Source organism: Lepisosteus platostomus, chromosome 3 (assembly GCF_059453375.1).
Source record: "Lepisosteus platostomus isolate fLepPlt1 chromosome 3, fLepPlt1.hap1, whole genome shotgun sequence".
Taxonomy (NCBI): domain Eukaryota; kingdom Metazoa; phylum Chordata; class Actinopteri; order Semionotiformes; family Lepisosteidae; genus Lepisosteus; species Lepisosteus platostomus.
The window spans coordinates 29,068,143-29,092,065 of record NC_142613.1 but is presented as its reverse complement, the minus strand read 5'-3'; the positions used below and the strand labels follow the sequence as shown (position 1 = coordinate 29,092,065).

The following is a 23,923-nucleotide window of genomic DNA, read 5'->3' as shown; positions in this document are numbered from 1 at the left end:
ATCTGTGGAAAGAGCTGAAAACTGCTGTTCACAAACGCTCTCCATCCAACCTCACTGAGCTCGAGCTGTTTTGCAAGGAAGAATGGGCAAGAATTTCAGTCTCTCGATGTGCAAAACTGATAGAGACATACCCCAAGCGACTTGCAGCTGTAATCGCAGCAAAAGGTGGCTCTACAAAGTATTAACGCAAGGGGGCCGAATAATTTTGCACGCCCCACTTTTCATTTTTTTATTAGTTAAAAAAGTTTCAAAAATCCAATAGATTTCGTTCCACTTCACAATTGTGTCCCACTTGTTGGTGATTCTTCACATAAAATAAAAAAATTTATATCTTTATGTTTGAAGCCTGAAATGTGGCAAAAGGTTGAAAAGTTCAAGGGGGCCGAATACTTTCGCAAGGCACTGTATCATTCGACCAGAGCTCGAAATATCACAAGGATCCTCTAGAGCACAGCTAAGACTGTATTAAAAGAATCGCGTATCTCAAGAAATTAATAAGATATAATTATATTTGTGTACTGCGACAGGGCTGTGTAGGGCTGTTTCACCTCTGTCTTCATATGACTCTATTCAAAAGCCATTTAGCAAAGAGGGGATGAGAAGAGTGACAAACTAGTATACAGTACGGTACTTTAGATCTTTTTTTCTGAACTGGGGAAAATCTGATCATGTTTCTCTATAACAATAATAAAAAACATTGCCATACCCGGACTGTTAAACCAACGCATTAGCACGTCAAAGCCCATTGAGGAGCCGAGCGCAATAACTGTTTTGTCCCTTGATTTACTGATCTGCATTGATTACAGAAATCGAGTTCCTGCTCTTTGTAGACGACCTAGTCCTGGTGTCGCCCACAGAACAGAGGCTGCCGCAGAACCTGGCGCTGCTGGAGCAGCACTGTCAGACCTGAGCGCTGACAGTCAATCTGGACAAGACCAGAGTTATGGTTTTCCAGAAAAAAAGCCAGACCCCCATTAGTCTTCCTGAGATCGTCGGATTATGAACGAATAAAAGCATCTTATTAAAAACACGTTTGCGTTTGTCTGGGTATTTACTTTGTAGTCTGTGGTTTACATCTACTGTATTGTTTTGAGATGCCACTTTTAAAGGTGATATGTAAAATAAAGTTTTTTATTATTATTATAGAGAAACATGATCAGATTTTCCCTGGTTCAGAATAAAATCTGTAATCTTTCCACTTGTATGTCATCGGAAAATACAAGAAAGTTCTGCTTTGTGCTAAGACATTAACGAGTACAACCCCCCTCTCTGCGGGAGTGCTGGCTGTGACGAATTAAACCGGTTTCACAGGTATTTGTTGATAATAGAAATGTTAGGTTCTCTAAAGGTTTGTGATAGTTGACCCACCCAGGCAGCAAAAGATCAGCTGCACTTGTAAGATGCGACACCGAAGATATGATTAATAACTTTTTAAATCTGAAGGGAGATCTGAAGGAATCTCCCCCCCACACACACACACACAATAGAAGCAGGAAGCGGACGCAGGGACCGTTGTCAGAAGGGAAGAAGGCGACTATTCATTGCTATCAAAAATGACTTAGAATTGATCATGTTGTGATATTTTGAAATATAAAAGTCAATTGATTGTCCATAATATTGCTATTCTATTTTTTCGAAGAAATGTTTGTTAAAATAGAAGTCCAGCACCATCTGGATTTGAACACACAACCCGTGAGTTGGTAATCGGGCATGTAGACCAGTGGGCTACAAAGGAAGTCGCATGAAGAGAGAGGCGAAACAGCCCTACACAGCCCTGTCGCAGTACACGAATATAATTATATCGTTATTAATTTCTTGAGATACGCAATTCCATATTATATTCCCTTTTAATCGAATTCTAAAAGTATGCTTGTTGACTCCGCTATCACGTTAGTTAAAGACTTCAATGCTTAAAATGTTTAGGGAGAAATGGAATACTGGTGTGTATGTTTTCTTTAAAGTACCGAGACCAGTCATATACTGTATGTTTAAGTTCCAAAATTAATATTGTTTATGGCCTTCACATGCGTTGCAGTATGCTCCTATTCTTTTTATGCTCTTTTTATATTTAATGTAAAATTTCATATAAATATTCAATACTTAAATGGGCACAGTTAAGACATTAAATATACATATACATACATGGCTACCCACCTGTATTAAACCTAGTTCACTCAGTAGTTTAAACAAAGTGTAAAGTGCTATGAGGAGGAATGCATGAAGCTACTCTCACATTCTTATGAAAGTCATGTTTTTTTTAATCTTTTAAATCATGGGTGCTCCTACAGTTGAGAGGTCTGCATATAGGACCCAAAGAATCTAAAAGCTTCACAGCTTAAGGGCAAACAAACAAATTAGCAAACAAATTATGCCTAGAGATGTTGTTTTACAGCAAGAAATTATGTTGTGTCTGTACAGCTGAAACACATTTCGGAGTACTTTCACAATGCTTTTTGCAATGCTTTTAACGATGCCCACATCGTTATCGACAATGAAAATGTCTCTGGAATAGGCATATAATGATAAAAATAGGGCGCTCTGAACGGGTTAAACTTTGATTATGGCTTGCCACTGCGGTGACGTCACTGCCTTTCATATGAAATCCTGCTTAAATCCTGCTAAACTAAAAGTTAGACACAAGAAGAGTATTATTGGACAATGTTGTGAGACTGGTGAAATTTCTCTGTAAACCAAAGAGTTAAAGAGGAGACACTTGTGTATCACCTCCCTTTAAACTTGTTATTCGACACGGAAGATATTATTAATAATGCAGGGCTTTCGGGCTCACGTGGGTTTGCGCCCTACACCCTGCGGTACCGCTGTGTACATACAGTACGAACATGTTGTGATATTTAGAAATATAAAAAATGTCAATATAGTGTTCATAATATTTCCCAGTGGGCAAAAGACGTATAATATACGTCTATTAAACGCATACCTTAGATGTCTAAATGTGGTCTGCAATTCGTCTAGAATGAAATTCTAATATACGTCTAAAGTTATACATCAATTATACGTTTAGACGTTCATTATACATAAATGGTTGGAGTTCTATTATACGGATAAATTTAGAGGACTATTATACATATATGGTTGGAGTTCCGGATAACTTTAGAGGTCTATTATACGGATAACTTTAGAGGACTATTATACGTATATGGTTAGAGGTCTATTATACGGATAACTTTAGAGGTCTATTATACGTATATGGTTAGAGGTCTATTCTACGGATAACTTTAGAGGTCTATTATGCGTATATGGTTAGAGGTCTATTATACGGATAACTTTAGAGGTCTATTATACGGATAACATTAGAGGTCTATTATACGTATATGGGTAGAGGTCTATTATACATCAAAGATAGGTTTTATAGGTGTAGAAACAAGTAAACCAAGCCAATGATTAGGTTTAGAAATGTATTCTGAAAATACACATTCACACCTGAAACATATGTATTTCAAATTATACATTGTATACAATCAATCAACAATCAACATATGGGCAATAATCATAAAAAACACAACTAGTCTTAAACTTCAGCAACAAATTCTGGTAACATGGCAATATACAGTATAGTAATGACAAACACAAACTAATTACATTAACACACTCAAAACCACATTTTGATTCAAATATACATTTTAAAATGTACAACTTCTATATTTCCAAGAAAAAATTTTGGAAGTTAAGACGATTTTTGTCCACTATTTGCAAACCCTGTCTAATTGTCCTAACAGTAAGGACCAAAAACCTATTATTTTCAGTGTCCAGATCTCCTGGCCCCCTGCCTTGCATATGCATTCTTCAAGTAACACATTGCGTGCTCCTTTATTTCTTTTTCTGTTGATGTAGGGTGGGACTTCAGCACCCCATCTAGGAGAAAATTATATAATATTACTTCCCAAATAAATGATGATTAATATCTTCTTTAGTATAATCTAAAAAATGAACAGTTTACTAAGCTCAAAGCTGAAATAAATGTATAAAATTTGGCTTGCATCATAGCAGTTGAGCAATAAAGTCTGTCCTAATTAAAGAGTACCCAAAGTTTGAAAGTACAACATAGAATAAGAATAGAGAAACGGCAAAACGATTTTGTGTTATCTTCCCCATTCACACTATTTTTATGTGCCATTGTTTGCTTATTCACGTACTATTTTAATCAAAATAATATTAAGAAAGATCTGTATGTATTCAGATAGTATTATTATTGTTCATACTTACTCATCAAAAGAGGATTGCTGAGATATTTGCGGATATACTTCTACGTTTGAAAAACGTGTCAAAAATGGTGACCAATGAATACTAGCAATGCATTGTGGTATATAACCGGAAAATATGCTGGGTTCGATATTTTCTCAACGTATGCGTTTATTAATGTTGTCGATATTATGGTTGAAATTTAACATTGATAATACATCGCGGCTATGTGCCCCCTGCTATGAGCTGATGTGCAATTTTAACGCATGCAGTTAGTAAGGATCGGTCACTGTTGTATGGTATTATATATAATGACATTATGGAATAGGATGGGGACAGGCCTGGCATCACGGGGGGAGGGAGGAATGTCGCCCCTTCAGTTTTGGGCAAAAAGATTTACCTAACTTAATTTGCGCCCTAAAAAAATAGTTGTACTTTGTCAATAGTCAGACAACACTAAATGACACGAACAGTCACTCAGTCTGTTTGATGGGCAGGAGGGCTATCCGTCCAGGAACTGCACATATCAGTGTCGTTATTGAGTGTTAACATTACGATCCTGTTTGCTCAGGTGGACCAATTCCTTGCAGTAGTTTATCATTATACTTAAAATCGTTATATAACTAGGACTAGTTATAGCAGTCTGTGCTTTCTGTTGGTTTTACAACATTTTTTTCTTAACGATTCAGAACGTCCATGTAGCTGCAAAAATGAACGCTTATGGTACTTTTCGCTCCAGGCAATACAAACCGTGAGAGTGACGAAAAATGTGAAACTGAACTTCATCGCAAATACGAGATTGCTAGTCGTTATCTTTTATCATGAAGCACTAATCAATGTCATAGCTGCAAGATTTCATTTGGGTAGCTGCACCGAACAGCTCAGTTTCAACCGAAATATCACCCCCCCCTCAGAATTTCAGACGCCCCCCTACAGATTTTTCCCCAGGCACCGTGCACTGATGGGGGACGGGGTGTCCAGGAAATGGTATCAACTTTTCTCAAGAAAATAAAAATAGAAACTCTATAAGCACTCAAACATTTTACTGTTTTTTTCAGGCAGGTGGCAAGACCCCCTCCGCAAAACCCTTGTATGCCAAGCTGTGGGCATTGATTCGTAGAATATATGTATATTCACGGCGAAAATACGGCTATACGTATATATACGTCGCCGCGACAAATAATCAACGTCGAATTGCAACCGTAAAATCGACAACATTAATGAACGCATATATAACGTCGAAAACACATCTAACACAGTGCCTGAGGCTTACTGTATGTATCGTGTATGCTGCAACTAGGAGTATACGGCACTCTGCACAGTGTACGAAGTAAATTACGGCACTCTGCACAGTGTACGAAGTAAATTATTTTTGCAGTAATTAATTCATTATATTTATTACTATATTTATTATACACGTGTAAATTAATTACTGCGAAAATAATTTACTTCGTACACTGTGCAGAGTGCCGTATACTCATAGTTGTGTCTCACACGATATATACAGTAAAAACCCTCAGGCACTGTGTTAGATGTGTTTTCGACGTTATATATGCGTTTCTTAATGTCGTCGATTTTACAGTTGCAATTCGACGTTGATTATACGTCGCGGCGACGTATATATACGTAAAGCCGTATTTTTGCAGTGAATATACAGATGTAGCCATTCAAAGTGCGCGGTACAGACACGTACCGCAGGTAATTGGCTGCGGTGTCGCGTATCATGACGCAAGATGACGCTGAGTACCGCGGTACGTGATTGGTTGACCGACAGGGGCACTTGTGGTCCGTTGGTCTGTCGTAGAAAGACTTACTGTAAACGTCTTTACTGTGCCCGTTGTAGATATTGAATTTTACCACTGAAGGTAAATCTTAGTAGCTGAGCATAAAAAGAATAGGAGCATACTGTAACGCGTGTGAAGGCCATAAACGATATTAATTTTGAAACATAAACATACAGTATATAGCTGGTCTTGGTACTTTAAAGAAAAAAATACACACCAGTATTCCATTTCTCCCTAAACATTTTAAGCTTCGAAGTCTTTAACTAACGTGATACCGGAGTCAACAAGCATACTTTTAGAATTTGATTAAAAGGGAATATAATATGGAATCGCGTATCTAAAGAATTTAATAACGGTATGATTATATTCGTGTACTGCGACAGGGCTGTGTAAGGCTGTTTCGCCTCCCTGTTCATGCGAGTTGTCTTGTAGCCTACTGGTCTAGGTGCGTAACTAACAACGCATAGGTTGTGTGTTCGAATCCAGCTGGTGCTGGACTTTTCTTTTAACAAACATTTCTTCGAAAAAATAGAATAACGATATTATGGACAATCAATTGACTTTTATATTTCAAAATATCGCAAAATGATCGATTCTAAGTCATTTTTGATAACAATGAATAGTCACCTTCTTCCCTTCTGACAGCGGTTCCTGCTTCTATTGTGTGTGTGTGTGCAACAGAGTAAATTTTTATAGAGAAATGGAGGCTGGACAGTATGCGTTACAATATAAACATTTATATTGATTTAAATCGTGTTCTGATTTAAATCGCAAACGCGTGTTTAATTATGTGTTTTTTAATCATAATCAGGCTAATGCATTTCTACATTTTCTGTATGAACCAGCTTAGAGGTTCATACAGAAAGACAGCTTGTGTTTAAATTGAGTGTAAGGTAATTTTACTTACACTCAATTCCCTTACACAAAGCAGAAGGGAAATCTTCTGCCCCTTATGCAAAACCAAACCCTCCTCCCATCCCAGTTTACCCTCTTTATCATCCTCTAAATCTACCTCGATTTTCAACTTAAAGCATTACTGCTTACTGGGTTTTTGAGGGGGAGGTGTCTTTCGCTGGAAATCTCGCCTGCCTCCACTACTCAAACGCCTCTCTCCCGGAGTGCTGGCTGTGACGAATTAAACCGGTTTCAAAGGTATTCAAAGTAGGAAGTACAGTGTTAAGTGGTAGCTGGGCTACTCCCTCAATAGAATCGCTTTAACATGCTAATGCGTTGGTTTAACAGTACGCTGGGCAAACGTTCCGAGGTCAAATTCTTCCAGCACGGGGGTACCTTTAAAGCGGAGACGACGGCACCGAACTTTTTTGGCGTGCCTTCTCTTTAAAGCCCTGGCCAAATATGAAGACAGTACGTACAGTTATAATTCAAACGGAATTAAAAACTACACATCCCAGTTACCATGGTGGTGCTTGTGATCATTGCGTTTAACCAACGAAACAGGGCGAAAAATCAGTCACATGACTTTGGGGCAGAGTTTCGAAAGTCCCTTAAATACATTGAGCACAGCTTTCTCACCACTTAAGATTGCTTTTGATACCATCCTTACACAAAGCAGAAGGGAAATCTTAGTGCCTGAGCATAAAAAGAATAGGAGCATACTGCAACGCGTGTGAAGTCCATAAACGATATTAATTTTGGAACTTAAACATACAGTATATGGCTGGTCTCGGTACTTTAAAGAAAACATACACACCAGTATTCCATTTCTCCCTAAACATTTTAAGCATCGAAGTCTTTAACTAACGTGATACCGGAGTCAACAAGCATACTTTTAGAATTTGATTAAAAGGGAATATAATATGGAATCGCGTATCTCAAGAAATTAATAACGATATAATTATATTCATGTTGCAAAAGAACTGCAATGGACATAAAAACTCCCTTGCTTTTAACAGAGCGTTTCATAATTTCTAACTACGAAAATGATTTAAACTGCGACACTTATCATTCAACCAGAGCTCGAAATATCACAAGGATCCTCTAGAGCACAGCAAAGACTGTATTAAAAGAATCGCGTATCTCAAGAAATTAATAAGATATAATTATATTCATGTAATTCGTATAATTATATAATCAGTTTCGATCAAGGTCTCTAAAACGAACAAGAAAAAGAGGATTTTCGGAGGGCAATTACGCTGTGTTTATATAGAATAACTGATTTATGAGCAATCTAATTTCTTGTTCGTTTAAAACAGTGAAATGTCAGCTGCAAAAGATCGCACCAGAAACAGCACTCTCTCTGCCTGTCATAGACGTTCAGGAAAGGCTGAATGAAGTCATGTCAAGTACAGTAATTCGGTGATCAATAATAACAGTTGTAGGACAAGAAACAAAAGATAGTGAAAACTTAAGCTTTTTAAGGCTAAAACTCAAATTCATTCTACAAATTAAGGTAAATGAAAATTCAGGACGTTAAAGTGCTAGAGGTGTAAAAAATACAAAAATGCACATGAGCAAAAAGTTTTAGAAATTGAGCAAACAGAAAAAAAGCCATGCCTATAGTGCAGAAGAGGGATGCAGGAACACTTGCTTAGATATACAAAAAAATCACAAAAAGGTGTATGTTACAAAAGAACATGCAAACGTGTACATCAATTTCCCTTCGCGATCAATAGTCTTATCTATAAACATGAAACAGAGTGAGGAATCAGAAATTAGCATACATACAAAACAGCAATTCTGTCAGTGAGCCCTAAATGAATTAATAGCAACTATGGTTTCATGGAGGGCTTCTCAGATAGTTGGGCATTCAGGTAAACTGCCAGGTGAAAGGATTTGTAAACATACTTTGTTAAAGCAAGTCAGTTTTTTCCGCAACACATAAAATACATTTTTCCAAGAAAGTTTAGCCTTTGTCACTAATGAAACCACTAAATAAAGACATAAATATAGAAATCATAAGATTTTTTTTATTCAATGTTGGTAGCAGGATGAACTGTGCTAAGTGTATATTTTGTCGCAGAGTTGCTGCAAGATGTTAACAGTGAAAAAAGGTATTTAGAAATGAGTTATTTCAAGAAGAAAATGTTCAGAATAATTGCAAATCTAGCAGGATAGAGAAAGCACAGAAAACAGGCAGTTAGATTGATCAGATTAGTATGAAAAGTTATTTAGCAAAGGGAATGAGAAGAGTGACAAACTAGTATGCTTTAGATCTTTTTATCTGACCAGGGAAAACTGATCATGTTTCTCTATAACAATAATAAAAAACTTTATTTTATATATCACCTTTAAAAGTGGCATCTCAAAGCAATACAGTAGATATAAAAACAGATAAAAGGACCACAGATTACAAAGTAAATACATATAAGAAAGACAAGCAGTTATAGGTGCTACCAAAATTAAAAAATGAAGCAGATACAGACACTAAGTCTTCTGAAAAGAAAGGTTCTGAGGTTAGATTTAAATGCACTCAGGGTACGTGACTGATATCACTGGGAATACAAATTGAGAGCTCTGGGGTGCAGCTAGAGAAGACCCTGTCACCCACAAAATGTAGATGTTCTTGAGGACAGCTAGAATACCAGAGTCAGACGGACAAAGGTGGGGAGTAGACAGATAATAAGCCATATACTGTAGGTACTGAATGAGGATGAGGATTTTGAAGTTGACTCGAAACCTGATAGATAACCAATGCAAGGACTTGAAAACAGGTGTAATGCATCCCTGATAGGATTCTCGCTGTCATATTCTGAACATATTGAAGATTGCTCAGTGTGGATTTAATTTCCCCAGTGAACAGGATGTGCATTTATTAATTCTAGAAAAAAAAGCCTTTCTTGATTTCTCTAGTTCTTAGTTTCTCTAGTTCCCTTTAAAATAAACTATTATTCCACAATGCAGAGTATTACATGGCCAGTATTTACACATGATATTTGTGATTTCAAGAAATTAACACAAGCAGCTTTTGGAGATTTAAGTGTTGGCTGAATTATTGCAGGATAAAAGACTAGAGATGTTGGTGAGAAGAATATAATTTTGGGATAGCTGAGGAATACACTGATAACAAGAACACTTCCTAATGGGGTTAGGCATACTTTTGATGAAGATGATGAAGTTAACAGACTGTATGTTTACATAGATACTGAAATGAGGATTGTATTTTAGATTTTGTGTAGTTGCTAGCATTGAACTGTGTGTTGGATGCACATGAATTGAAGGAATGGGCAAACATAGCTGATTCGGATCCACAGAGCCAGCATATTAAGATGTTTATAATTAGAGGCAATTTGTTTAAATAACTAGGTATGGATACTGATGTGCAAGAGAGGTGGAAAGGCTGTTTCCTTAAGCCAGCACTATAAAATATTTTATTCTCAGTGAGATGCTGCCATTTCATAGTGGGTTTCTAACACTGTGTATAGTTCCATCCACACAGTGCCTTTACTTCCATCCATTTCTAATCTCTTTATCCAGTACAGAGGATTTGGAGCCTATCCCAGTAAGCGACGGACACAAGGCAGAATACACCCTGGACATAGCACCAGTCCATCACAGGACACACAGACACAAACACACACACCAGGGCCAGTTTAAATCTAACCTCAGAACCTTTCTTTTCAGAAGACTTAGTGTCTGTATCTGCTTCATTTTCTAATTTTGGTAGCACCTCTAACTGCTTGTCTTTCTTATATGCATTTACTTTGTAATCTGTGGTCCTTTTATCTGTTTTTACATCTACTGTATTGCTTTGAGATGCCCCCTTTAATGGTGATATATCAAATAAAGTTTTTTATTATTGTTATAGGGAAACATGATCAGATTTTCCCTGGTTCAGAAAAAAAGATCATAAGTATACTAGTTTGTCACTCTTCTCATTCCCTTTGCTAAATAACTTTTCATACTAATCTGATCAATCTAACTGCCAGTTTTCTGTGCTTTCTCTATCCTGCTAGATTTGCAATTATTCTGAAAATTTTCATCTTGAAATAACTCATTTCTAAATACCTTTTTCACTGTTAACATCTTGCAGCAACTCTGCGACAAAATATACACTTAGCTCAACCTGACAGTTCATCCTGCTACCAACATTAAATATAACATTAAATTTCAAAAACTTTTTGCTCATGTGCATTTTTGTATTTTTTACACCTCTAGCACTTTAACGTCCTGAATTTTCATTTGCCTTAATTTGTAGAATGAATTTGAGTTTTAGCCTTAAAAAGCTTAAGTTTTCACTATCTTTTGTTTCTTGTCCTACAACTGTTATTATTGATCACCGAATTATTGTACTTGACATGACTTCATTCAGCCTTTCCTGAACGTCTATGACAGGCAGAGAGAGTGCTGTTTCTGGTGCGATCTTTTGCAGCTGACATTTCACTGTTTTAAACGAACAAGAAATTAGATTGCTCATAAATCACTTATTCTATATAAACACAGCGTAATTGCCCTCAGAAAATCCTCTTTTTCTTGTTCGTTTTAGAGACCTTGATCGAAACTGATTATATAATTATACGAATTACACAAATATAATTATATCTTATTAATTTCTTGAGATACGTGATTCTTTTAATACAGTCTTTGCTGTGCTCTAGAGGATCCTTGTGATATTTCGAGCTCTGGTTGAATGATAAGTGTCGCAGTTTAAATCATTTTCGTAGTTAGAAATTATGGAATGCTCTGTTAAAAGCAAGGGAGTTTTTATGTCCGTTGCAGTTCTTTTGCAACATGAATATAATTATATCGTTATTAATTTCTTGAGATACGCGATTCCATATTATATTCCCTTTTAATCAAATTCTAAAAGTATGCTTGTTGACTCCGGTATCATGTTAGTTAAAGACTTCGATGCTTAAAATGTTTAGGGAGAAATGGAATACTGGTGTGTATGTTTTCTTTAAAGTACCGAGACCAGCCATATACTGTATTTTTAAGTTCCAAAATTAATATCGTTTATGTCCTTCACACGCGTTGCAGTATGCTCCTATTCTTTTTATGCTCAGGCACTAAGATTTCCCTTCTGCTTTGTGTTAGGATGGTATCAAAAGCAATCTTAAGTGGTGAGAAAGCTGTGCTCAATGTATTTAAGGGACTTTCGAAACTCTGCCCCAAAGTCATGTGACTGATTTTTCACCCTGTTTCGTTGGTTAAACGCAATGATCACAAGCACCACCATGGTAACTGGGATGTGTAGTTTTTAATTCCGTTTGAATTATAACTGTACGTACTGTCTTCATATTTGGCCAGGGCTTTAAAGAGAAGGCACGCCAAAAAAGTTCGGTGCCGTCGTCTCCGCTTTAAAGGTACCCCCGTGCTGGAAGAATTTGACCTCGGAACGTTTGCCCAGCGTACTGTTAAACTAACGCATTAGTATGTTAAAGCGATTCTATTGAGGGAGTAGCCCAGCTACCACTTAACACTGTACTTCCTACTTTGAATACCTTTGAAACCGGTTTAATTCGTCACAGCCAGCACTCTGGGAGAGAGGGGGTTGAGTAGTGGAGGCAGGCGAGATTTCCAGCGAAAGACACCTCCCCCTCAAAAACCCAGTAAGCAGTAATGCTTTAAGTTGAAAATCGAGGTAGATTTTGAGGATGATAAAGAGGGTAAACTGGGATGGGAGGAGGGTTTGGTTTTGCATAAGGGGCAGAAGATTTCCCTTCTGCTTTGTGTAAGGGAATTGAGTGTAAGTAAAATTACCTTACACTCAATTTAAACACAAGCTGTCTTTCTGTATGAACCTCTAAGCTGGTTCATACAGAAAATGTAGAAATGCATTAGCCTGATTATGATTAAAAAACACATAATTAAACTCGCGTTTGCGATTTAAATCAGAACACGATTTAAATCAATATAAATGTTTATATTGTAACGCATACTGTCCAGCCTCCATTTCTCTATAAAAATTTACTCTGTTGCACACACACACACAATAGAAGCAGGAACCGCTGTCAGAAGGGAAGAAGGTGACTATTCATTGTTATCAAAAATGACTTAGAATCGATCATGTTGCGATATTTTGAAATATAAAAGTCAATTGATTGTCCATAATATTGCTATTCTATTTTTTCGAAGAAATGTTTGTTAAAAGAAAAGTCCAGCACCAGCTGGATTTGAACACACAACCTGTGCGTTGTTAGTCACGCACCTAGACCAGTAGGCTACAAGACAACTCGCATGAACAGGGAGGCGAAACAGCCTTACACAGCCCTGTCGCAGTACACGAATATAATCATACCGTTATTAAATTCTTTAGATACGCGATTCCATATTATATTCCCTTTTAATCAAATTCTAAAAGTATGCTTGTTGACTCCGGTATCACGTTAGTTAAAGACTTCGAAGCTTAAAATGTTTAGGGAGAAATGGAATACTGGTGTGTATTTTTTTCTTTAAAGTACCAAGACCAGCTATATACTGTATGTTTATGTTCCAAAATTAATATCGTTTATGGCCTTCACACGCGTTACAGTATGCTGCTATTCATTTTATGCTCAGCTACTAAGATTTACCTTCAGTGGTAAAATTCAATATCTACAGCGGGCACAGTAAAGACGTTTACAGTAAGTCTTTCTACGACAGACCAACGGACCACGAGTGCCCCTGTCGGTCAACCAATCACGTACCGCGTCATCTTGCATCATGATATGCGATACCGCAGCCAATTACCTGCGGTACGTGTCTGTACCGCGCACTTTGAATGGCTGCATCTGTATTCGACAAATCAATGCCCACTGGGCTATATCAATAGAAAGTTTTATACTACAGTTTGTGCTACAGTACATAAATATAATTATATCATTATTAATTTCTTTAGATATGCGATTTCATATTAGATTCCCTATTAATTAAATTCTTAAAGTATGCTTTTGTTTACTCCGATAAAGAGCATATTCTCAGAAAAGGTTAAAACGATCACTTTTTACAAAGTATATAAACGTAATATGGTCAGCACGTAAAAACGTTTCCGAAATAACCACATGTAAGACTTTGATGCTTAAAATGTTTAGGGAGAAATGGAATACTGATATTTTTTTCTTTAAACTACCAATACCAGCCATATACAGTTCACATAATATGTTTATGTTCCTAAATTAATATTGTTTATGACCTCCGGATGCGTTATGCTCCTCTTCTTTTTATGCTCAACTACTAAAATTTCCCTTTAGTTGTAAAATTCCATATAAATATTCAATACTAAGCGAATTAAAATGTGCACAGTAAAGAGACTAAATCTTTTCATTACTGACCAATGCACCATGAGTGCCCCTGTCGGTCATTTTGACCAGCCTATCACACACCGTGGTACGGGTTTGTACCGTACATTGTGAATGGCTGCATATTTTTAATTTCTTTAATTTCTTTTCAGAAACCTCCAAAGCTCTGTACAGTAACATGTAATACACAAATAAAAAGAAAAAGTGAAAAGGCATAATAAATTGACTCAATTAAAGCTAGAAATAACTGAGTTAAACTAAGTTAAAGCTATAGTGAAAAAGTATGCCGTGTTGCATACAAGAAGGTTCTGTCAGCCATTGTCTAGATCCTGGTTTTAAGACTAACAATATCTGTACTTGACTGTGATATTTAACGTAGTTGAAACTGGGATAACTTTGATGTAAGTACATGTTCATCTCTTAATGAAAATGGGCTTACTTTCAACACCAGTTTCATCTAATAAGGGATCTCTTGAACCACATATTAAATAACTGAGTATAGATGTAATCTTGATTAACTAATATAAAATGCTATAAAATAATGATAAATCATTAAATCAAATAATCCCATCAAGAGATAAAGACGTGAGGTTCCTAATTTCTGTACTAAACCTTTTCTCATACATGTTATTTAAACTTTAATAAGGTGTGCAGATATTTCTGCTTATTTTTATGCAGATTTTTTAGAAGATCTATCATTAAATCAAATAATTCCTTTAAGAGATAAAGACATGAGGTTCCTAATTTTTTGTACTTAACCTTTACTCCTACATGTTATTTAAACTTTAATAAGGTGTGCAGATATTTCTGCTTTTTTTTTTACAAGTATTTGTTTTATTGCCAATTTTAAGTCCAGGGATACAAATGGTACTTTCTTACACATACTGTTTCCTCCCTCAGGACATAAATGTGTGCATTCTTGAGAACTACCCTGAGTGCTCCAACCCCCGGCTGTTCTACATCATCCCTTATTTCTGTGGTCAGCACCCAAAGTGCAGGTAAGGGATTTTTGTTTGTAGGGAAGATAAAAAATTCAAAGCTTGACAAGGAACATAAAGGAACATAAAATTATATAAGTAATTACCATCAGTAATTGAATATTACTGTATAGTAATGGGTGAAACCCCATTTCACAATTTGGGGATCAGATTTCTGGTGATCAACTGATTTTACAACCCTTATCAAGTGCAGTGGAAAAAAAATGTTTTTTCAATAAAACAAACGTAGAACTAGTTTATCTGGTTGTACAGGCCGCAGAACCTCTATACTAAAACCACACAAACTTATTCTTTTGTTTAGTGCAGGCAGCTGTACTGAATGGATAACATAGATTGCTGCCTCAAAAGGCCCAATTTACACTGTCCATTTAAAGTATGCCCGTTGTATTTTACTCCTTTGGCTTGTTTACATTAAAATGTTTGATAATACATTTAATTACATTTTGAAAACAAAGCAACAAAATTTAACAGATCCAGAAAAAGACATTTTGGGAGCTAACAAGGAAAAACAAATGGGAGAATGGGACTTAACTGAATATGAAGTTATGAAAAACTGACCATTTAACTGTGAGTAATATATTCAACATTACTTTGTTCCATAAGAAAAATTAAATGGAAATGAAAACAACAAAGTATGATTTAATGATACAGTTCTGTGAAAATGTATTCACCATCTTTTCCGATTTACTGAAATTTTGAAATTTTCACCATTGAATGTTATCAGAGCTTCATGTTGGTTCTAGAGCCTGTGTGAACACATACTAATGGTGCTTGTTTCATTTAGTTTACAAAGGGATTCTACATCCAAAGTCCCTATGTGAAAAAGGTCACACCCCCTTAAATGATCACCAAATGAACCAATTAAAGGATCTGAATCCCCAAAGATTGGATGAGTATTAAACTTCAATGCATTACAGCTCGAGAATTAAATTGTTATCCCAAACAGTTGATATCAGTTTAATTCCTAAGAGTTATGTACTTGTTTTGAGTATCTGATGTAGAAGTTATAACCAAGTGCATTTACGAAACGGTCTAAATGATATACTGAACGTATGTCCTCTTGATATATGTAACACTTTGTAACTGACTGAATATATACCTTTTGTATACTGATAACCCTCTCGATAAGATCTGTTAGGTTTATATGCATATTTTATGTATTAATAAATGTATCCTCGTGTGTGTGCGTTGTTTGAGCTATATCGCATGGTTGGATTCTAAAGCCATCAAAAGAATCAATTTTGTGATTTACTGCTACAATTAATAATTGTCCCAGTAAATGCCCAAACCCTACAGAACTGGTGCCTTCAGAGAGCACACTACATTACAACAGTGTACACATATTTTTAGAAAAACATTATACCTTTTTATGAAGTATATAAACTTTAGTTAGAACAAGCATGTCAAAACATTTCCAAAATAGCCATAAGATACTGAATTAAAGACTTTGATGCATAAAATAAAGATGATGAAATACTTGTGGTGTACTCACGGGATCAATAAAAGTATCTATCATCTATCTACATAAACTATCGGACAGAATTCTTGGGTCTCCCTATACCAGAGATTATGGTAGGGCTTCAGAATGGTGATTGGCTGACACCATCTGACACCCCTCTGATTGGAGAAAAAAGACGTGCTGGTTTGCTATACATACTGTACCAGGAAGAGGATTTCTTTCTATTCGAAACGTGTATTTTAAAAGTTTAATTAAGAAGTAAAAACCTTACAGCGTACACAGATTTCTAAACTGATCAGGAAGAAAAATCACCCGTGTTTCGTGCATAAAAAGTGGTTATTTACTATCGAAACCTGTTTTATTTATTTTATTTAATTTAAGAGTTCCTGTCACCCCCATTCCCATTTAAATCACAAACCCGTGTTTAATTAAATGTCTTTTAACGTAAATCATTATCTTTGTCTTATGCATAATAATGTTCACCACTCTGTCCAGCAAATTAATAATAAACTTTATTTTATATACTGTAGCGTTTTAAACGAGTAAGTAATTAGATTGCTCATAAACCTAATCACTTATTCTACATAAACACAGCATAATTGCTCTTTGATAATTCTTTTTCTTTTTATTTAGTCTCAGATTTTAACTATAGATCGTATTATTAATAACCAAAATTAACCAACGCATTATAATAATTGCTTACACTTATATAGCGCTTTTCTGGACACTCCACTCAAAGCGCTTTACAGGTAATGGGGACTCCCCTCCACCACCACCAATGTGCAGCATCCACCTGGATGATGCGACTGCAGCCATAGTGCACCAGAACGCTCACCACACATTAGCTATCACTGGGGAGGAGAGCAGAGTAATGTAGCCAATTCATAGAGGGGGATTATTAGGAGGCCATGATTAGTAAGGGCCAATTGGAAATTTGGCCAGGACACCAGGGTTACACCCCTACTCTTTTCGAGAAGCGCCCTGGGATTTTTAATGACCACAGAGAGTCAGGACCTCGGTTTTACGTCTCATCCGAAGGACGGCGCCTGTTTACAGTATAGTGTCCCTGTCACTATACTGGGGCATTAGGACCCACATGGACCGCAGGGTGAGCGCACCCCGCTGGCCCCACTAACACCTCTTCCAGCAGCAACCTTAGTTTTTCCCAGGAGGTCTCCCATCCAGGTACTGACCAGGCTCACACCTGCTTAGCTTCAGTGGGTTGCCAGTTGTGAGTTGCAGGGTGATATGGCATTAGCATGTTAAAGCAATTTCATTGAGGAGCCTAGCTTTCTTAACTAGTAAGTACTGTACTTACTGGGTTTTGGAGGGGGGAGGTGTCTTTCGCTGGAAATCTCGCCCCCTTCTACTTTGAAAACACCTGTGAAACCAGTTTAATTCGTCACAGCCAGCACTCCCACAGAGAGGGGGGTTGTACTTGCAGTGTATCGGTATACAGTAGATGGGAAAGCCAGAGCCGACCGCTACGCCGCCCACGTGTTATGCTATTCGTTAATGTCTAAGCCGGAACACATCATTATATCTCATTTTGTATTTCTTAAAAAAAAAAAATCGTTTGCCCAGTATTGTATTGTTGTTATTGTTTTTAACCTGTAAAGCGCTTTCAGGAGCCACCTTTAAAGGTGCCATATACAATAAAGTTCATTATTATTACTATTGTGAATTTGCTGGACAGAGATGTGAACATTATTACACAGAAGACAAAGATAGCGATTTACGTTCCACTGTGCATTGTGCTGCTGTAATACAGTTTTAAATAATTAAAAGTCTAAACAGTATAAGCTTTATTTATGGGTTTTAAATAAAGGCGATTTAAACACAATTTAAATCAATATAAATGTTTATATTGTAACGCATAGGTGACTATTCATTGGTATTAAAATGACTTAAATTCGATCATGTTGTGATATTTAGAAATAAACATTTGTTTGGTGCGAGTGAAGTTTTATTTAATCTCTGAGCCATACTGATTCTTATGGAGGCCAGTTTCCGCCAGGGAGAAAAAAAAAACACACTATGGTATTCTCTCCGATGCAGTGCAGTTAAAAACATATCTCTGATGCTGTTCCTAAATGAATATCGTTTATGACCATCAGACGCTTTATGCTCCTTTTCTTTTTTCCAGTGGATTGAACAGGGAGAGGCATTTCATGATGTACTTTTCACTGATGAAACAACAGTGGCTCTGGAACAGTTTTCAACCATGTCGTTTTATATAAAGGGGAGATATGTGAACAAGCAAAACCCAAAATAAACATGTATGCCATACGGCGTACGCGTTACTGAAGCTAAAAGTTTAGCCTTTGTCACTAAATAAAGACATAGAAATCCCTATAAAACAGACTGTATATGGCTGGTATTGGTAGTTTAAAGAAAAAATACACACCAGTATTCCACTTTCTCCCTAAACATTTTAAGCGTCAGAGTCTTACATGTGGTTATTTCGGAAACGTTTGTAAGTGCTCCTTCTGATCATGTTACTGTTTACTGTTACTGACCATATTAAGTTAAAGTGCCTGTGGGCACTTTTCCTGTCCGTGGGTGGGGGGGTGGACCGTCTTTCATTAGAAGGTTAGTCTGTTCTACTCTGAGAATGTAGAGGGGGTGGAAAGTGCCCGCGGTCATTTAATTAGTATTAAAATTCGCACTGGTTCCCTTGCAAGGATACGGACATAGGAATATTCATGCGTGGTCAAAAAAACGACAAAGTGAAGGCTGTGAAAACATTCACAATGTACTTTATACACAATGCAAGTGTTCTCACAACTCTAGGAGGTTTCGTGAAAATGCTACCAGCGTGCCAAAATCGTTTTTTTAAATTCAAGGTGACTTTACCGTGGTTTTCATTTTCAGATTGTGAATAAAAAAAAGGCATTTAATTAAACTCGCGATTGCGATTTTACTCAATTACTGTATTGACTGAAACACACATTCTGTACAGATACAGTACAGTCACATTCTCCTGTCGTCCAGTGGTGTAAAACGAATTAGCAGGTGATTGAGATAACAATGCACCGCCCACTGAGTGTGTTCTCATTTGTTCTCAAGTGTAAAAAGAGGTGATAATTCTTAATAATTCCATGTCGCATTAACTAACCTCTTCAGTTTATTCCGCCAGACAGTACATTAATATAATTATATCGTTATTAATTTGTTTAGATACGCAATTCCATATTATATTCCCTGTTAATCAAATTCTAAAAGTATGCTTTTGTTTACTCCGATATTGAGCGTATTTGCAGAAAAGGTTAAAACATTATGACTTTTCACAAAGTACTGTATATAAACTTAAGGTGGTCTGAAGGAGTATGTAAAAATGTTTCAGAAATAACCACAAGCGAATTCACAGAAAAGGTTAAAAGACTATCACTTTTCACAAAGTATATAATCCTAATATGGTCAGAAAGAGCACGTAAAAATGTTTCCCAAATAACAACATGTACAGATGCAGCCATTCAAAATGCGCGGGTGATATCGCATTGTTTTCCGGTGCGCTGTACGCAGTCTACCGCGAGTTACCGGTAAATACCGCTAGTTACCGTAAATTCTCCTATAATACCGCAAGCAAAATAGTAGTATCCGGAATTTCCACAAGGTGGAGCTAATTAAGCTCAACCTCTCATGTTTGGGCTGTCGCCATCAAAGTCTTTAACGAAGATATTACTAATAGTATTAATAATGAATGACCTTGGACAAGCTGTAAGTGTAAACTCAAAGTATTGCCCTGGTCCACATTCTTTTTTTCATTGACCGTCTTTGTAAAAGTAACACCACAGCATTTCGCAATCACGCATTTGTTTCCAATCATGCAAAGTACAGTAATTTTTGAGAATCGATTCACCATGCCTTTCACATGCTCATGAAAGAGATTGATTTAGGAACATAAACATATTACCGTATGCAAACTGTACTGTATACAGTATGTATATGTATATTTAATGTCTTAACTGTGCCCGTTTAAGTATTGAATATTTATATGGAATTTTACCACTGAAGGGAAATCTTAGTACCTGAGCATAAAAAGAATAGGAGCATACTGCAACGCGTGTGAAGGACATAAACGATATTAATTTTGGAACTTAAACATACAGTATATGGCTGGTCTCGGTACTTTAAACCACAGATTACAAAGTAAATACCCAGACAAACGCAAACACGTTTTTAATAAGATGCTTTTATTCATTCATAATCCGACGATCTCAGGAAGACTAATGGGGTTCTGGCTTTTTTTCTGGAAAACCATAACTCTGGTCTTGTCCAGAATGACTGTCAGCGCTCAGGTCTGACAGTGCTGCTCCAGCAGCGCCAGGTTCTGCGGCAGCCTCTGTTCTGTGGGCGACAGCAGGACCAGGTCGTCTGCAAAGAGCAGGAACTCGATTTCTGTAATCAATGCAGATCAGTAAATCAAGGGACAAAACAGTTATTGCGCTCGGCTCCTCAATGGGCTTTGACGTGCTAATGCGTTGGTTTAACAGTCCAGGTGTGGCAATGTTTTTTATTATTGTTATAGAGAAACATGATCAGATTTTCCCTGGTTCAGAAAAAAAGATCTAAAGTACCGTACTGTATACTAGTTTGTCACTCTTCTCATCCCCTCTTTGCTAAATGGCTTTTGAATAGAGTCACATGAAGACAGAGGTGAAACAGCCCTCTGTGATACGCGATTCTTTTAATACAGTCTTTGCTGTGCTCTAGAGGATCCTTGTGATATTTCGAGCTCTGGTTGAATGATAAGTGTCGCAGTTTAAATAATTTTCGTAGTTAGAAATTATGGAACGCTCTGTTAAAAGCAAGGGAGTTTTTATGTCCGTTGCAGTTTTTTTGCAACATGAATATAATTATATTGTTATTAATTTCTTGAGATACACGAGTCCATATTATATTCCCTTTTAATCAAATTCTAAAATTATGCTTGTTGACTCCGGTATCACGTTAGTTAAAGACATCGATGCTTAAAATGTTTAGGGAGAAATGGAATACTGGTGTGTATGTTTTCTTTAAAGTACCGAGACCAGCCATATACTGTATGTTTAAGTTCCAAAATTAATATCGTTTATGTCCTTCACACGCGTTGCAGTATGCTCCTATTCTTTTTATGCTCAGGTACTAAGATTTCCCTTCAGTGGTAAAATTCCATATAAATATTCAATACTACAACGGGCACAGTAAAGACGTTTACTGTAAATCTTTCTACGACAGACCAGCGGACCACGAGTGCCCCTGTCGGTCAACCAATCATGTACCGCGGTACCGCGCGTCATCGTGCGTCACAATGCGCGACGCCGTAGTTAATTACCTCCGGTACGTGTGTGTACCGGGCACTTTGAATGGCTGCATCTGTAAGATTTTGATGCTTAAAATGTTTAGGGAGAAATGGAATACTGCTGTGTATTTGTTCTTTAAACTACCAAGACCAGCCATATACAGTACAGTTTACATACAGTAATATGTTTATGTTCCTAAATTAATATCATTTATGGGCATGTGAAAGGCATGGTGAAGGGTGAGATTCTCAAGAATTACTTTGTATGATTGGAAACGAATGCGTGATCGGATCAACTAAATGCTGTGGTGACTTTTTGTCAATGAAAAAATAAACTCTTTTCATTTACAAAGACGGTTACAAAGAATGTGGACCAGGGTAATACTTTGAGCTTACAGCTTGTCCAAGGTCATTCATTATTAATACTATTATTAATATTTTCGGTAAAGACTTTGATGCATAAAATTCCTGCATAATTAAAATATTTATGATAAAGGTGGTAGGTTGTGTACTTTTGTCCGACAGAACAATCTGTTTAATGATTAACATGCTGTAATACACTGTTTAAATTTAAAAGTCTAAAGAGTATACAACTTAAATTCTTAATTGAATAAAGATTGTCCCTCAGCAGTGATCGGGATTCAAAACCGATGTTTTCTGGTGACAGCTCAAATGCTGTACAGGAGAGGTTAACCTTTATTAGCTCCTCCTGGCGGTTTTACAAGGTGATTATGGATACTATTAACATAATCTAATTTGCATACGGTATGATGCGGTATACTGCGACACGCCCACCGTGTTATACCACAGCATACCCCGCTTGTTTTGAATGGCTGCATCTGTAGAAGTATCACACCCAAGCTGAAAACAGCTCACATCTTGTGGTTACAAGTGGTTCCCACCTAGTGCAGCCATTCCACCGGATTCCATGGGAACAAGGTCTGGCTGCCTGTCAGTGCTCCAGCACCATACTAATCAGGAAGACTAAATCCAGTTAATTATGTTTTACTTAAAATCTTTATTTAAGTCCTAAATCCCACTGGGAAGTAGCTCTGACACTGAGTGCTCTCCAATAGGGCAGCTCCATGAAATGTGAGTCTTAAATCCCTGAAGAACCTGAAAACCAAAAAATCTCAAGGTCCTAGATATGGAATCAGGATTCCCACCTTTCCAGTGGCATCCAACCCTGCCTCCTCCTGATTGGTTCAGTTCCGGCAGCTTTCACTCAGATTGGCATTTCTCTGCTCATCACTCATCCCCAGCTGACCCTGGCCATCCCTGCCTCTTCCACCTTCCCCAGAAACCCAAGAACACCTCTAGTCCCAGAAATAAGGTTTCAGCGTGACAGAACTAAATTAAAATCTTTAATTTTACAATAAATGCATTCTGTTTCCCGGCCAGAAGTCCATAATTCTAGAATTAAAATCTTAAAACATTGTAATGAATCCAGCTATTAAAAATTAAACTGGCAACCCACTGAAGCTAAGCAGGTGTGAGCCTGGTTAGTACCCGGATGTGAGACCTCCTGGGAAAAACTAAGGTTGCTGCTGGAAGAGGTGTTAGTGGGGCCAGCAGGGGGCGCTCACCCTGTAGTCCATGTGGGTCCTAATGCCCCAGCATAGTGACGGGGACACTATACTATAAACAGGCACTGTCCTTCGGCTGAGACGTAAAACCGAGGTCCTGACTCTCTGTGGTCATTAAAAATCCCAGGGCGTTTCTCGAAAAGAGTAGGGGTGTAACCCCGGCATCCTGGCTAAATTTCCCATTGGCCCTTACCATTCATGGCCTCCTAATAATCCCCATCTCTGAATTGGCTTCATTACTTTGCTCTCCTCCCCACTTAAAGCTGATGTGTGGTGAGCTTTCTGGTGCACTATGGCTGCCTTCACGTCCAAGAAAGAGAACTATCACTTTCATGTCAATAGACATGTCCCAGTGTTTCTTGCATCAAGTGTGAAAGTGTATGCCATGACATTAGTTTGCAAAAACATAATCTGTATGATTTCCTCAAATAAATT

General features: G+C 37.1%; 1 protein-coding gene across 3 annotated transcripts in view; it reads left to right on the top strand.

Moving 5' to 3' along the window:
• Window positions 1-23,923, top strand: part of usta (uronyl 2-sulfotransferase a) — a 313,485-nt gene that overhangs the window by 285,751 nt on the left and 3,811 nt on the right. For all 3 annotated transcript variants that reach the window (XM_088625123.1, XM_088625122.1, XM_088625121.1), the window contains one exon: window positions 15,062-15,159. In XM_088625123.1, the coding sequence (XP_088481249.1) occupies window positions 15,062-15,159 (98 nt within the window). The remainder of the gene's footprint in view (window positions 1-15,061; window positions 15,160-23,923) is intronic.